The following is a 17,429-nucleotide window of genomic DNA, read 5'->3' as shown; positions in this document are numbered from 1 at the left end:
TAGAACAGATTAACTCGGTGGCACTCGATGTATGCACAAGGCTTATTCCTCTAAGAAAAAGGAGGAGTAGATGTAAAACAGAAAGAGACAGGCGCTCCCTTTACAGGCGACGGAAAAGAATAACAGAGCGGCTAAATGAGGTCAATATATCTGAAATGCGTAGGGAGACACTGGTCAGAGAAATAGCAAGCATCGAACTTAAGCTAAAAGAATCCTTTAGGAGTCAGGAATCGCGGGAAGAACTAAAAGCCATAAATGAAATCGAAAGAAACCCAAAGTATTTCTTCTCCTATGCCAAATCAAAATCGAGAACAACGTCCAGTATTGGGCCCCTACTTAAACAAGATGGGTCCTACACAGATGACAACAAGGAAATGAGTGAGCTACTCAAGTCCCAATATGACTCAGTTTTTAGCAAGCCGCTAACCAGACTGAGAGTCGAAGATCAAAATTAATTTTTTATGAGAGAGCCACAAAATTTGATTAACACAAGCCTATCCGATGTTATCCTGACGCCAAATGACTTCGAACAGGCGATAAATGACATGCCCATGCACTCTGCCCCAGGGCCAGACTCATGGAACTCTGTGTTCATCAAGAACTGCAAGAAGCCCCTATCACGAGCCTTTTCCATCCTATGGAGAGGGAGCATGGACACGGGGGTCGTCCCACAGTTACTAAAAACAACAGACATAGCCCCACTCCACAAAGGGGGCAGTAAAGCAACAGCAAAGAACTACAGACCAATAGCACTAACTTCCCATATCATAAAAATCTTTGAAAGGGTCCTAAGAAGCAAGATCACCACCCATCTAGAAACCCATCAGTTACACAACCCAGGGCAACATGGGTTTAGAACAGGTCGCTCCTGTCTGTCTCAACTATTGGACCACTACGACAAGGTCCTAAATGCACTAGAAGACAAAAAGAATGCAGATGTAATATATACAGACTTTGCAAAAGCCTTCGACAAGTGTGACCATGGCGTAATAGCGCACAAAATGCGTGCTAAAGGAATATCAGGAAAAGTCGGTCGATGGATCTATAATTTCCTCACTAACAGAACACAGAGAGTAGTCGTCAACAGAGTAAAGTCCGAGGCAGCTACGGTGAAAAGCTCTGTTCCACAAGGCACAGTACTCGCTCCCATCTTGTTCCTCATCCTTATATCCGACATAGACAAGGATGTCAGCCACAGCACCGTGTCTTCCTTTGCAGATGACACCCGAATCTGCATGACAGTGTCTTCCATTGCAGACACTGCAAAGCTCCAGGCAGACATCAACCAAATCTTTCAGTGGGCTGCAGAAAACAATATGAAGTTCAACGATGAGAAATTTCAATTACTCAGATATGGTAAACATGAGGAAATTAAATCTTCATCAGAGTACAAAACAAATTCTGGCCACAAAATAGAGCGAAACACCAACGTCAAAGACCTGGGAGTGATCATGTCGGAGGATCTCACCTTCAAGGACCATAACATTGTATCAATCGCATCTGCTAGAAAAATGACAGGATGGATAATGAGAACCTTCAAAACTAGGGATGCCAAGCCCATGATGACACTCTTCAGGTCACTTGTTCTATCTAGGCTGGAATATTGCTACACACTAACAGCACCTTTCAAGGCAGGTGAAATTGCCGACCTAGAAAATGTACAGAGAACTTTCACGGCGTGCATAACGGAGATAAAACACCTCAATTATTGGGAGCGCTTGAGGTTCCTAAACCTGTATTCCCTGGAACGCAGGAGGGAGAGATACATGATTATATACACCTGGAAAATCCTAGAGGGACTAGTACCGAACTTGCACACGAAAATCACCCACTACGAAAGCAAAAGACTTGGCAGACGATGCACCATCCCCCCAATGAAAAGCAGGGGTGTCACTAGCACGTTAAGAGACCATACAATAAGTGTCAGGGGCCCGAGACTGTTCAACTGCCTCCCAGCACACATAAGGGGGATTACCAACAGACCCCTGGCAGTCTTCAAGCTGGCACTGGACAAGCACCTAAAGTCAGTTCCGGATCAGCCGGGCTGTGGCTCGTATGTTGGTTTGCGTGCAGCCAGCAGCAACAGCCTGGTTGATCAGGCTCTGATCCACCAGGAGGCCTGGTCTCAGACCGGGCCGCGGGGGCGTTGACCCCCGGAACTCTCTCCAGGTAAACTCCAGGTAAACAAGGAGCGTGACACCAATTTCCACAAAAATGACAATTTATCCATGTGGAAGCCCGTTTGTTTGACTGACCACAGACTACACACAGCTTCATAATGATTTGAATGGTTGATTTACTGCAATTCTACTAGCAACCTCTTGAATATTATATTAATAACCTTAAATGAAGCTCTAGCTATTTGTATTTCTGTTTCTAACTCTTTTTGTATATTGGACAGCTTACCGTCACGTTCCTGATTTTTAATGTTTGTGTTTATAAGGGCGCCTACAAACCCATCCGTTTACAGTCTGCTTTATTGTCCAACGAAACTGTTTGAAACCAGTCCCGGGTTCGGACCAGTCAAGGGTTCGGACCAGTCAAGGGTTCGGACCAGTCGATCTGCTCTGATCAGTGGGTCACTTATTTAAAACATACTGGTCGGTGATTTGAGCTAACACATGAAGGATCTACTGGAAATTATCTACCCGAGTAATATGTGATTTGACTGATACAAAAGTATAACTTGCGTGTTGAAGAGCCGGTGATATCTGGCAGCTCCTACAATGACGTACAGTCGACCTCTTTGTTTATCAATCGCTGTATCTGGCTTTTCTATTTTTGTTTTTCCGTCTCCACCACAATAAATGCTATATTATCACTATAGTTGACTGGTGCAAATTTTGGAGGAAGGACGCTTTTTCTGTAGTAATAATTGCTTCTCGTTGTGTATATTGCGACCGCTGGTAACTACAGGTTATATGAAATTCACAGTAACGTCTCGTATTTCAAGAAAAAGAAACTAATGAAAGTCACTCCACTCCACTAAGTACCATTATAATACTGGTTAGTTGCTACTACAACACTGTATTCTGCTATTCACTGGTATCACTAGATTATATGCGAGTACACTAGCAAGCCAGGAAGATTATTAAAAACAGCTGACCTGTGTTAAGTTTCTGGCGACTTCTGGCACCTGCCTCTATAGGCTTATCACTTCATTTACAAATTCACCTGTTTTCAAATGGCACTTTAGCCTTTATCATCAATATACTAGGGAGCCACTGTAGTATACACTATACACTATGTATACTCAATGTTATCAGAGAGACTTTCTTTCCTCTGACACGAAAAGTTCAATTATTATTATTTTTTTCCACACGGGACACAGGCCTATGATTCCCCTCTGGCAGTAAACTCTGCTAGGTAGTGCACACTAATTCTCCTTTTTTGACTCAGTATATAATGTTTTCCGCCCAAGATTGGTTCCAGGCGCTAGAGGGATGTATCGTATAGGATTGATGACACAAATTAAAGTTCTAGCACGTAAGAGCGACCGTGAAAACACGAGATAACCCGGAGCACAACCCGGAGCACAACGAGGCACGCTGACACGCTGGCATGCTGACATGCTGAGTGTAGCAGTGTTGGTGATACACTCCAACACTGGTCCAGTGTGGCAGTGTTGGTGATACACTCCAACACTGGTCCAGTGTGGCAGTGTTGGTGATACACTCCAACACTGGTCCAGTGTGGCAGTGTTGGTGATACACTCCAACACTGGTCCAGTGTGGCAGTGTTGGTGATACACTCCAACACTGGTCCAGTGTGGCAGTGTTGGTGATACACTCCAACACTGGTCCAGTGTGGCAGTGTTGGTGATACACTCCAACACTGGTCCAGTGTGGCAGTGTTGGTGATACACTCCAACACTGGTCCAGTGTGGCAGTGTTGATGATACACTACAACACTGGTCCAGTGTGGCAGTGTTGGTGATACACTCCAACACTGGTCCAGTGTGGCAGTGTTGGTGATACACTCCAACACTGACCCAGTGTGGCAGTGTTGGTGATACACTCCAACACTGGTCCAGTGTGGCAGTGTTGATGATACACTCCAACACTGACCCAGTGTGGCAGTGTTGGTGATACACTCCAACACTGGTCCAGTGTGGCAGTGTTGGTGATACACTCCAACACTGACCCAGTGTGGCAGTGTTGATGATACACTACAACACTGGTCCAGTGTGGCAGTGTTGGTGATACACTCCAACACTGGTCCAGTGTGGCAGTGTTGGTGATACACTCCAACACTGGTCCAGTGTGGCAGTGTTGATGATACACTACAACACTGGTCCAGTGTGGCAGTGTTGGTGATACACTCCAACACTGACCCAGTGTGGCAGTGTTGATGATACACTACAACACTGGTCCAGTGTGGCAGTGTTGGTGATACACTACAACACTGGTCCAGTGTGGCAGTGTTGATGATACACTACAACACTGGTCCAGTGTGGCAGTGTTGGTGATACACTCCAACACTGACCCAGTGTGGCAGTGTTGATGATACACTACAACACTGGTCCAGTGTGGCAGTGTTGGTGATACACTACAACACTGACCCAGTGTGGCAGTGTTGATGATACACTACAACACTGGTCCAGTGTGGCAGTGTCGCCAATAAATACAACTAAAATCATTTATGTAAATAATAATAATAATAATAATAATAATATAATGCAATAATTAAAGGCATGGAAGACCAGTGACAGCAGCCAGGGACCAGGAAATTGATTATATTCTTGCAACTGCATTCTGCCAAGGATACGTGACTAGGCCAAGGATGCCAAGCCAGGCCAAGGGTATAGAGGGAAGTTAATTAGTATATTACGAGGAGAGCTTTTACTAATTATATATATATATATATATATATATATATATATATATATATATATATATATATATATATATATATATATATATATATATATATATATATAGTGCCGAACAGGTAAAATTTGCAATTCTGGCTTAAAAAGCAACGCTCTTCTTGCCAAATAAGGCAAGCGAAAGTTTGTGTATGCAATAATTTCGCAAAAATCTTTCTGAACCTAACGAAAATAATATATTTCATTGTATTTGTTTATTATTAAATTACTGTAAACCTATCTCAAACATATTTAGTTTAATTAGGCTTATTTAAATTGCGCTTGTTATAATAAGGTTAGGTAAGTTTTCTAAGGTTCTCATGGCACAATATTAATTTTTACATTAACCTAAATGAAAAAAATATATCTTTAAACGTATAAGAGAATTTTAGAAAGAACTTAATTTTAAGTAAGTTCTTACTAAATGACCAGTTTTATCTATTCGGCACGTCATATATAACCACAGTTACACAGAAAGGTTGTTAAATGCATTTTGTTAGGCACAAAAGTGTTAGTATTTGCTTCAGGATATCCCCCCCCCCACACACACACATACACAGCAAAAATGGATCTGGTATTGACCACAAGTACTTCTGACATAACTCGCACGGAATATGAAAGCCCTGAGCTGTAGCAACCACACAGTACTGAACCTTTGTGGAACTCAACGTAGAGGCAAGAATGGCGGGTAAAGGGAGCAAGAACCCATACTAGAAGAGACTTCGAAGGCAAGGGATAAGAGAATTCTTGATTGCAGTGCAATGAGAAAGGGAACGGGAAGGAAAGTCAGTGGATAAGATGGAGTACTAAGTGGAAAGTGCCGGGAGGCAAAGGATAACTCCATACCCAGAAGTGCAAACAGTGAAGACAAAGAGAGCTCACTGTTCAACCAAAGATGCAAAGGCAAAAAAAAAAAAAAAAAAAAAAAAAAAAAGACTTAAGTGTGGAAAAACTACAGAAAGCGAAGGACGGACGTGAACAAAGAGGTGAGCAGATTAGCCAAAAACGAATAGGCAAAGTGTGTATTTAAACCACAGTTTGAGAATGACGTACAGCAGCAACAACGTCCAAGGCTGAACCAAACTGCTTCACAGTCACATCAGAAAATTCCTCTGAAGAGGTCTTTTTAGTGGAAACAGTGGCAACACCAGAAATCCAGGGCAAGAAGGTACACCAACAGGTACTGGACACCGCGCACACAGCAGGGAGAGGTCAAGAAACTTTTGATGGTACTGAGAACATCAAAACCAACAAGGCTTTAAAAGGTGTGTTTAAAAATACTGCAAGAGAGCAGAAGCACTGTCCGAGCCGCTAGCTAACAATTACCAGAGATCTTTAAGACAGCGAATGTAATCACTATTTAAGACGGGAGACAGACGAGAAGCAGTTATCAAGACTCACGAAACCGTAATGACACGACTGTAAACAAACCATACCACGGGCAGGATTAGAACCTATGCTAACCTTCCTATGGTGTATAAATATACCTAGTTGGACGAATCTTGTAGCCAGCTGGCCCAGTGTCTGGCGCGTCGGTCTAGAGTTTTATGACTCTCTGATCGCGGGTTCTAACCCCACCCGTGGTATGGTTTGAGAAGCAGTTTTATGTAAGATAAGATAAATAGATACCACGCAAAGGAATGGAGAGGAGAGAGATAGAACACGTGGAGCAAGAAGGCAATTGATACTGTATGCAAGAGGTTGGAGTAAAAACTTGAGGGCTAGACAGGAATAACAAGGCATATACTGGAGCTTCCCAAGTATACAGCGCCCTCTTTTAAGTGTTCAACGTTTTTGTTACATTTCAACTGAACCACTGTTCATAATGTTCCGTGCTTTTACCGCTGCGCAGCTGTTATCGCCAGCCGGGCTGTGGTTCGTACGTTGGATTGCGTGCAGCCAGCAGTAACAGCCTGGTTGATCAGGCTCTGATCCACCAGGAGGCCTGGTCACAGACCGGGCCGCGGGGGTGTTGACCCCCGGAACTCTCTCTCCAGGTAAACTCCAGGTAATATTCATACAACAGTTGCGTAAGGTAAGGACAACCGGCGCCATATTTAAAGCTGTATGAACGGAGACCTCCTGTACTCCAGTGAATCAAAGAGTACCTTAGAGGAAGACAGCAAGGAGTGACTGTCAGGGAAGAAACGTCAGAATGGGAGAGTACCATTATTGAACCAGGGAGCGGGTGGAGTCTGAACGCACGGCAAGTGAGTGCTGAAACTCCAGGCCAGTGTGTTAATCCAGTAAGTGGAGACGAAGAAGATAAATGGTATAAAATATCGACAAGATGGAAAAATAAACACAAAAGCAATAAAATACAATCCCTTATTGACTACGTTTCGCCCACACGGTGGGCTTTACCAAGTCACAATTGTGTATATTTTTCCCAGTAGAGACGAACACTGGTGACAGACAAGGTACCACCATCAACGAAGAAATACCAGCGGGTAGCCACAATGTCGCACTATCGAACCTCAAACATAACAATGTGCTATATACATAGAGAAGTGCTAAACCCATAGGGGTCACACAGCGCCTGAGGGCTGTAAACACATCCGCTACAATAAACGGGAGGATAGCACCAGTCCCTTGGATCAAGAGACTTTAGCATCAAGGTACCTACCTGCCTTAAGAGTGTGCAAGTGTAACTAGCGATACATACCTGCAGGGAGTTTCGGGGGTCAACGCCCCTGCGGCCCGGTCCAAGACCAGGCCTCGTGGTGGATCAGGGCCTGATCAACCAGACTGTTACCGCTGGCCGCACGTAAACCGTCGTACGAGCCGCAGCCCAAGACAGTTTTTGCAGACTCTCCATGAACTCTCTCATTCTGAAGACATCCACGTACTCACAAAACAACGAGTCACCAGGATTGATGCGTTGATGACTCGCCAGTACTGATGTGTTGAGTCGCCAGTACTGATGTGTTGAGTCGCCAGTATTAATGCGTTGATGACTCACCAGTACTGTGTTAAGTCGCCAGTATTGATGTGTTGATGAATCCACAGTATTGATGTGCTGAGTCACAAGTATTGATGTGTTGAGCCACAAGTATTGATGTGTTGATGAGCTACAAGTACTGATGTGTTGATGAGTCACCAGTATTGATGTGCTGTTGAGTCTCCAGCATTGACGTGTTGACGAGTCTCCAATATTGATGTGCTGCTGAATCTCCAGCATTGACGTGTTGATGAGTCTCCAATATTGATGTGCTGTTGAGTCTCCAGTACTGATGTGCTGCTGAGTCTCCAGCATTGACGTGTTGATGAGTCTCCAATACTGATGTGCTGCTGAGTCTCCAGTACTGACGTGTTGATGAGTCTCCAGTATTGATGTGCTGTTGAGTCTCCAGTATTGACGTGTTGATGAGTCTCCAATATTGACGTGTTGATGAGTCTCCAATATTGATGTGTTGATGAGTCTCCAGTATTGATGTGCTGATGAGCCACAGGTACTGATGTGTTGAGTCTCAAGTACTGATGTGTCGAGTCTCCAGTATTGATATGTTAAATCTCCAGTATTGATGTGTTGAATCTCCAGTATTGATGTGTTGAATCTCCAGTATTGATGTGTTGAATCTCCAGTATTGATGTGTTGAATCTCCAGTATTGATGTGTTGAATCTCCAGTATTGATGTGTTGAATCTCCAGTACTGATGTGTTGAATCTCCAGTATTGATGTGTTGAATCTCCAGTACTGATGTGTTAAATCTCCAGTACTGATGTGTTGAATCTCCAGTATTGATGTGTTGAATCTCCAGTACTGATGTGTTGAATCTCCAGTACTGATGTGTTGAATCTCCAGTATTGATGTGTTGAATCTCCAGTACTGATGTGTTGAATCTCCAGTATTGATGTGTTGAATCTCCAGTATTGATGTGTTGAATCTCCAGTATTGATGTGTTGAATCTCCAGTACTGATGTGTTGAATCTCCAGTACTGTGTTGAATCTCCAGTATTGATGTGTTGAATCTCCAGTACTGATGTGTTGAATCTCCAGTATTGATGTGTTGAATCTCCAGTATTGATGTGTTGAATCTCCGGTATTGACGTGTTGAATCTCCAGTATTGATGTGTTGAATCTCCAGTACTGATGTGTTGAATCTCCAGTATTGATGTGTTGAATCTCCAGTATTGATGTGTTGAATCTCCAGTATTGATGTGTTGAATCTCCAGTACTGATGTGTTGAATCTCCAGTATTGATGTGTTGAATCTCCAGTATTGATGTGTTGAATCTCCAGTACTGATGTGTTGAATCTCCAGTATTGATGTGTTGAATCTCCAGTAATGATGTGTTGAATCTCCAGTATTGATGTGTTGAATCTCCAGTATTGATGTGTTGAATCTCCAGTACTGATGTGTTGAATCTCCAGTACTGATGTGTTGAATCTCCAGTACTGATGTGTTGAATCTCCAGTACTGATGTGTTGAATCTCCAGTACTGATGTGTTGAATCTCCAGTACTGATGTGTTGAATCTCCAGTACTGATGTGCTGAATCTCCAGTACTGATGTGCTGAATCTCCAGTACTGTGTTGAATCTCCAGTACTGTGTTGAATCTCCAGTACCGATGTGTTGAATCTCCAGTACCGATGTGTTGAATCTCCAGTACCGATGTGTTGAATCTCCAGTACCGATGTGTTGAATCTCCAGTACTGATGTGTTGAATCTCCAGTACTGATGTGTTGAATCTCCAGTACTGATGTGTTGAATCTCCAGTACTGATGTGTTGAATCTCCAGTACTGATGTGTTGAATCTCCAGTACTGATGTGTTGAGTCTCCAGTACTGATGTGTTGAATCTCCAGTACTGATGTGTTGAATCTCCAGTACTGATGTGTTGAATCTCCAGTACTGATGTGTTGAATCTCCAGTACTGATGTGTTGAATCTCCAGTACTGATGTGTTGAATCTCCAGTACTGATGTGTTGAATCTCCAGTACTGATGTGTTGAATCTCCAGTACTGATGTGTTGAATCTCCAGTACTGATGTGTTGAATCTCCAGTACTGATGTGTTGAATCTCCAGTACTGATGTGTTGAATCTCCAGTACTGATGTGTTGAATCTCCAGTACTGATGTGTTGAATCTCCAGTACTGATGTGTTGAATCTCCAGTACTGATGTGTTGAATCTCCAGTACTGATGTGTTGAATCTCCAGTATTGATGTGTTGAATCTCCAGTACTGATGTGTTGAATCTCCAGTATTGATGTGTTGAATCTCCAGTACTGATGTGTTGAATCTCCAGTATTGATGTGTTGAATCTCCAGTATTGATGTGTTGAATCTCCAGTACTGATGTGTTGAATCTCCAGTATTGATGTGTTGAATCTCCAGTATTGATGTGTTGAATCTCCAGTACTGATGTGTTGAATCTCCAGTATTGATGTGTTGAATCTCCAGTATTGATGTGTTGAATCTCCAGTACTGATGTGTTGAATCTCCAGTACTGATGTGTTGAATCTCCAGTACTGATGTGTTGAATCTCCAGTACTGATGTTGCTTTATTATCACTCGTTTACAATGTATGGTAAACAAAGTTAAATAAGAGTGTACTCTATATTGGAATATACACATTATATTTCTGGCCTACATTGTGTGTCATTATAAATGGTATACTACACCGCCACGTTGATCAGCAAAGACACATCCAACACTTACATACCGATACAAAGTATTTTCCGGAATATAAGACGCACGAACATATAAGACCATGTTTCGAGCAGTTGTAACGTAACGCTAGTAAAGAACTGCTTAAGTGTAACATCATATGAGACGCACGATGATTTTCCAAGACTTTTTGTGGGAAAAAAAGCGCGACTTATATGCCGGAAAATTATAATTATGTTAACAATATGAAGCTGTGTGCCCATACTTATTGATAAAACAAATCACTCCTGATATTATAGACATGGAACCTCTCTATACGAAGCAGTAACTCGTGTGGGTTATTCAGTTCAAAGTCTGATGACTTCGGCATTAGTTCGCTTATAGAGAAACGCGCACACAATACACTATTTAATATCACGGAGGGAAAATCCTAAATACGAATAACATCAATACTGTAATATTAAGAGATAAAGAATAAAAAGGCGCAATACACAAATAATTCGTGGGTTATTTGTGCATATTAAGAGAACTTAGGTCTGGAGACCTGACTTTGGGTCTACCGTTTTTCTTCACTAAGTCTCAGGTTACGTCAGGTTAGGATAGTGTCTTGAAGTACATATTAATAGGAAGAGAGACGCATCACTGGAAGCTGCAGATCTACTTACCTTTGCCTTGGAGTTTCTCTCAGAGTCTAGGGTGTTGAAGAGGTCGTTGAGAGCCCTGACCATGATGCCAGGCTGCTCAGTGGTACCCACCATAGTGAAGGTCTTTCCTGCTCCCGTAGCACCGTAAGCGAACACTGTGGCGTGGAAGCCCTTCAACACGTCCTCCACCAGCACCTTGGTCGTGTCCTTGTACAACTCATCCTGCAGCAGTCGTAGTGTAACAGTAGAAGCATGAGTAGGGTCAGTAGTTAATGCATTGGTTAGGAGTATTAATAAGTAGGGGTCGGTAATTAGTGCATTGGTTAGGAGTATTAATAAGTAGGGGTCGGTAATTAGTGCATTGGTTAGGAGTATTAATAAGTAGGGATCGGTAATTAGTGTATTGGTTAGGAGTATTAATAAGTAGGGGTCGGTAATTAGTGCATTGGTTAGGAGTATTAATAAGTAGGGGTCGGTAACTAGTGCATTGGTTAGGGGTATTAATAAGTAGGGGTCGGTAATTAGTGCATTGGTTAGGGGTATTAATAAGTAGGGGTCGGTAACTAGTGCATTGGTTAGGGGTATTAATAAGTAGGGGTCGGTAACTAGTGCATTGGTTAGGGGTATTAATAAGTAGGGGTCGGTAATTAGTGCATTGGTTAGGAGTATTAATAAGTAGGGGTCGGTAATTAGTGCATTGGTTAGGAGTATTAATAAGTAGGGGTCGGTAATTAGTGCATTGGTTAGGAGTATAAGTAGGGGTCGGTAATTAGTGCATTGGTTAGGAGTATTAATAAGTAGGGGTCGGTAATTAGTGCATTGGTTAGGAGTATTAATAAGTAGGAGTTGGTAATTAGTGCATTGGTTAGGAGTATTAATAAGTAGGGGTCGGTAATTAGTGCATTGGTTAGGAGTATTAATAAGTAGGAGTCGGTAATTAGTGCATTGGTTAGGAGTATTAATAAGTAGGGGTCGGTAATTAGTGCATTGGTTAGGAGTATTAATAAGTAGGAGTCGGTAATTAGTGCATTGGTTAGGAGTATTAATAAGTAGGAGTCGGTAATTAGTGCATTGGTTAGGAGTATTAATAAGAAGGGGTCGGTAATTAGTGCATTGGTTAGGAGTATTAATAAGTAGGAGTCGGTAATTAGTGCATTGGTTAGGAGTATTAATAAGTAGGGGTCGGTAACTAGTGCATTGGTTAGGAGTATTAATAAGTAGGGGTCGGTAATTAGTGCATTGGTTAGGAGTATTAATAAGTAGGGGTAGGTAATTAGTGCATTGGTTAGGAGTATTAATAAGTAGGGGTCGGTAATTAGTGCATTGGTTAGGAGTATTAATAAGTAGGAGTCGGTAATTAGTGCATTGGTTAGGAGTATTAATAAGTAGGAGTCGGTAATTAGTGCATTGGTTAGGAGTATTAATAAGTAGGGGTCGGTAATTAGTGCATTGGTTAGGAGTATTAACAAGTAGGGATCGGTAATTAGTGCATTGGTTAGGAGTATTAGTAAGTAGGGGTCGGTAACTAGTGCATTGATTAGGAGTATTAATAAGTAGGGGTCGGTAATTAGTGCATTGGTTAGGAGTATTAATAAGTAGGGGTCGGTAACTAGTGCATTGGTTAGGAGTATTAATAAGTAGGAGTCGGTACCTAGTGCATTGGTTAGGAGTATTAATAAGTAGGGGTCGGTAACTAGTGCATTGGTTAGGAGTATTAATAAGTAGAAGTCGGTAACTAGTGCATTGGTTAGGAGAATTAATAAGTAGGGGTCGGTAACTAGTGCATTGGTTAGGAGTATTAATAAGTAGGGGTCGGTAACTAGTGCATTGGTTAGGAGTATTAATAAGTAGGAGTCGGTAACTAGTGCATTGGTTAGGAGTATTAATAAGTAGGGGTCGGTAACTAGTGCATTGGTTAGGAGTATTAATAAGTAGGAGTCGGTAACTAGTGCATTGGTTAGGAGTATTAATAAGTAGGGGTCGGTAACTAGTGCATTGGTTAGGAGTATTAATAAGTAGGGGTCGGTAATTAGTGCATTGGTTAGGAGTATTAATAAGTAAGGGTCGGTAATTAGTGCATTGGTTAGGAGTATTAATAAGTAGGGGTCGGTAATTAGTGCATTGGTTAGGAGTATTAATAAGTAAGGGTCGGTAATTAGTGCATTGGTTAGGAGTATTAATAAGTAAGGGTCGGTAATTAGTGCATTGGTTAGGAGTATTAATAAGTAAGGGTCGATAATTAGTGCATTGGTTAGGAGTATTAATAAGTAAGGGTCGGTAATTAGTGCATTGGTTAGGAGTATTAATAAGTAAGGGTCGGTAATTAGTGCATTGGTTAGGAGTATTAATAAGTAAGGGTCGGTAATTAGTGCATTGGTTAGGAGTATTAATAAGTAAGTGTCGATAATTAGTGCATTGGTTAGGAGTATTAATAAGTAAGGGTCGGTAATTAGTGCATTGGTTAGGAGTATTAATAAGTAAGGGTCGGTAATTAGTGCATTGGTTAGGAGTATTAATAAGTAGGGGTCAGTATCGAGTACAGTGGTGGTAGTTTTAATATTTACAAAGCGGAATTCGGCGCTCATTTTAATGAAAGCAATGACATACAAAACACAAAACAATAATAAAATTAAACAATAAAAACCTACAAACATGAAGAAACTCATCAGCACAAAACTATTACACCAAGTTAAAATAACCAGCATTATTAAAACTTCATTAAATTATTAATATCAAAGGCTCTCCTATAAGTTGTCCGAGTGCCTTATAGGCTCCTCTGTATTAATAAAAATTATGAAGGCAGAAATACGTAAATACTGGGCAACATATTAAAATATGTTTTACAGTCACCTACACGTCACAAATTACACAGGGAGGGGGACAGGAGCACCCTTCAACAGGTGGCTATTGCTGAGATGCATCCCTGATCATCAGTCGATAGATTCATCCCAAAAATACGATTCCTGTTGAAAGATAGGACCCAAACACCCATGTCGTACATAAGGCCAGACATTTTCCATGACCACTGGACACTGACTGACTGCCACTCTTGGATCTTTCGGACCATACGGTGGACAGAAGCATACTGGGTCAGGGACACACAACAGTATATTGGGAATATGAGTACGCTTTGAACAGAGAACCAACTAAGTCAGCTATCAGAAAAAGAGCATTGAGGATTGCATGAAGTACTGTAGTGAACACAGGACTCTCTTGGTAGATGTGCACTATGAGATTCTTTAGTGTAGAGGTTAGTAGAAGTAGTCAGTACTAGGTTACCGCAGTGCTTAGTAGTGTTATTAGTAGTAGTAGTATTAACTAAGTAATAACAGCATTAATAGTTATAGTAATAATAGTAATGGTAGAATCGGAGGTATGTTGACTGACAGAGCCTGAAGAAGCTTAATCGGAGAGAGGAAGCAGCCCATCTCTAAAGTACAAGACCACAAATCCTTTCCATTTTGCTCAAACCATAGTTCATAGGGTTCCCGGCTTGGCTTAAGGATGGTCAGATTCATAGATTACTGCTACCTGTGGGGATGATCATCTGATGAGCAGTAACCTAACCTTGTCAAACCCTGTGTAAAAAAAAAAAAAAAAAAGCTAAACGAATCCAGTAAAACACAAATGATGCAAGGTGGTGGCGCTTCCGTCGCATCTCGTGTTACACGCTGGTTCCCTGAGCCATACAGGACGATGCTGGTAGATCCACAGTTACTTTCACATCATAAACATTAGGTTATATAGGTTATAGTGTTTCCTAGTGTCACCTGTGTCAGTGAAACCATCTTCCATCACTGCCAGTCCTGGAACTATGACTAGTTCTGGAATCTGGAATCTGGAAAGCTCTCAGCTAAAACGGAATCTATCACTTTAAGGAATGGTCCCGTAATTGATCATGGTGAAGTAGACAAGAGTACTTCAGATATTTTCACTTTATTTTATTATATTATTATTATAATCAAGGGGGAAGCGCTAAACCTGGAGGATTATACAGCGCCTGGGGGGAAGGGGATGTGGAAGGCATTCAGGCTTAATTCGGGGAACTGGAGCACAGATTCAATTCCCTAAATCAAGAGCCCCTCACCAACATCAAGGAACCTTGAGGGGTTTATTTTATTATAGATTCGTTCGCTCTTCAACAACAGACCAAAACTGCTCTTCAACCTTCCAAAAACACCTTCTCAATGGAAAACACCTGTTGGTACATAAATTTACCAAGTCGTAATGATCCCAGTGGCAGCGATAGGGTGTATATACAAGCTAGTGGTGATGCTCGATTGTGAAAATTGTGTAAAAAAAATGCTATTTCCCCAGCTGCAGTTTACACCACCGACAGTAAAATGGTCTGAACCGAGAAGATGCTCTTCACTAGTCCGTCCTGAACAGTGCTCAAGCGTGTGTATAGCTGCCTGAGCACAGCCGCTGCTGAAGATCAGATACTGGTATGGGCCTACAATCCGCCTCAAAGTGGCCGTCACCTCTTCCTATTCAGCCAACCAAGATCCCCAAAACTCCAGCAATCCATCCAGGTGACACAGTCTAGGGAACGGCAAGTGTGTTTGGTTGTGAGAAAAGTGGCGTAGAGAACCAAGATTGGGATGGGCACATTACTAACCTGATTGGACTCCTCGCTGAAGAGTCTGTCAAAGACGAACTGCTTGTCACTCTTTCTGTTGAGGCGGAGATGGTCGCTCTTACCAGTTTCCTGCTCCTGCAGCATCAACATCTGTGAAGTCAGAGAAACACTTCCATTAACCATTATCCTGTGACTATCACCCATTAAAGTGTCAGACAACACTCACCACCCTTTAAAAGACTAATATAATATAATATATATATATATAATATAATATATATATATATATATATATATATATATATATATATATATATATATATATATATATATATATATGTCGTGCCGAATAGGCAGAACTTGCGATCTTGGCTTAAATAGCAACGCTCATCTTGCCATATAGGACAAGTGAAAATTTGTGTATGCAATAATTTCGCCAAAATCATTCTGAAACTAACGAAAAAAAAATATATTTCACTGTGTTTGTTTAGTATTAAATTATTGTAAACAAACCTAAAATATATTTAGTTGGGTTAAGCTAAAATAAATTGCGCTTGTTATAATAAGGTTAGGCAAGTTTTCCAAGTTCCTTTTGGTGCAAAATTATAAATTTTTACATCAACATTAATGAAAAATATATATATTTAAACGTATAAGAGAAAATTTTAGAAAGGACTTAATTTTAAATGAGTACTTGCTAATTGACCAGTTTTACATATTCGGCACGACATATATATATATATATATATATATATATATATATATATATATATATATATCAATAACAACATTGCGCTAGCCAAGGATTCGAACCTATGTTGTACTGGCCTGCCTCACGGTAAGCGAGAACCACATGACGGTTTAAACCACAGGCCCACCCAACCCTACAAGAATGGCGCAGCCAGCACACAGCTAGCTGTTGGGCCACCATCCGAGGGCATACGGAGGTGTGGGAGCTTCTAAGCCCAACAGCTAGCTGTATGCTGGCTGCGCCATTCTTGTAGGGTTGGGTGGTCCTGTGGTTTAAAGCGTCATGTGGTTCTCGCTTACCATGAAGCAGGCCAGTACAACATGGGTTCGAATCCTTGGCTAGCGCAATGTTGTTATTGAGATATATATATATATATATATATATATATATATATATATATATATATATATATATATATATATATATATATATATCAAACATTGATCTCTGGCTGAAGGAGACTAACCTACGAACTTTGGAACAAGGTACGCAGTGCTATACCAATCTACCCACACTGGACCTTACCTTGGCGTGCAGCTTGCGCTACACGTTGATCCAAGGCAGCCAGTTTTCAGTAAGGCTGATGCATGCAGGGGACGAGATGAAAAGCTGGCTGCCTTGGATCAACGTGTAGCGCAAGCTGCACGCCAAGGTATTGTCCAGTGTGGGTAGATTGGTATAGCACTGCGTACTTTGTTCCAAGGTTCGTAGGTTCGAGTCTCCTTCAGCCAGAGATCAGTGTTTGTGTATATTTCGCCTGCTCTTGCGAATTCCTTGCATACACACACACACACACACACACACACACACACACACACACACACACACACACACACTATCTCTGAAACTTGTCTAATAGCTGTTGTTAACAGAACATAGACATGAAACACAAAACCCTATGACATTACCCGTGTATGACTCAACATATGCAAAAAAAAAAAAAAAACTCAATGCACATAAAAGGCCCTAAGATATAGCA

The 17,429-nt window shown here is 41.5% G+C and overlaps 1 protein-coding gene across 1 annotated transcript in view; it reads right to left on the bottom strand.

Annotated features, from left to right (window-relative positions):
• LOC128703084 (kinesin-like protein KIF19) overlaps positions 1 to 17,429 on the bottom strand; it is a 295,621-nt gene that overhangs the window by 191,323 nt on the left and 86,869 nt on the right. Inside the window, exons 3-4 of the mRNA XM_070103638.1 lie at positions 15,739 to 15,849; positions 11,142 to 11,342 (exon numbers count right to left, since the gene is read on the bottom strand). Of these exons, the coding sequence (XP_069959739.1) occupies positions 11,142 to 11,342; positions 15,739 to 15,849 (312 nt within the window). The remainder of the gene's footprint in view (positions 1 to 11,141; positions 11,343 to 15,738; positions 15,850 to 17,429) is intronic.

The sequence above is a fragment of the Cherax quadricarinatus genome, chromosome 86 (genome assembly GCF_038502225.1).
Source record: "Cherax quadricarinatus isolate ZL_2023a chromosome 86, ASM3850222v1, whole genome shotgun sequence".
NCBI lineage: Eukaryota > Metazoa > Arthropoda > Malacostraca > Decapoda > Parastacidae > Cherax > Cherax quadricarinatus.
The sequence above is the reverse complement of the archived record's forward strand: the minus strand, read 5'-3'. Positions and strand labels throughout refer to the sequence as shown.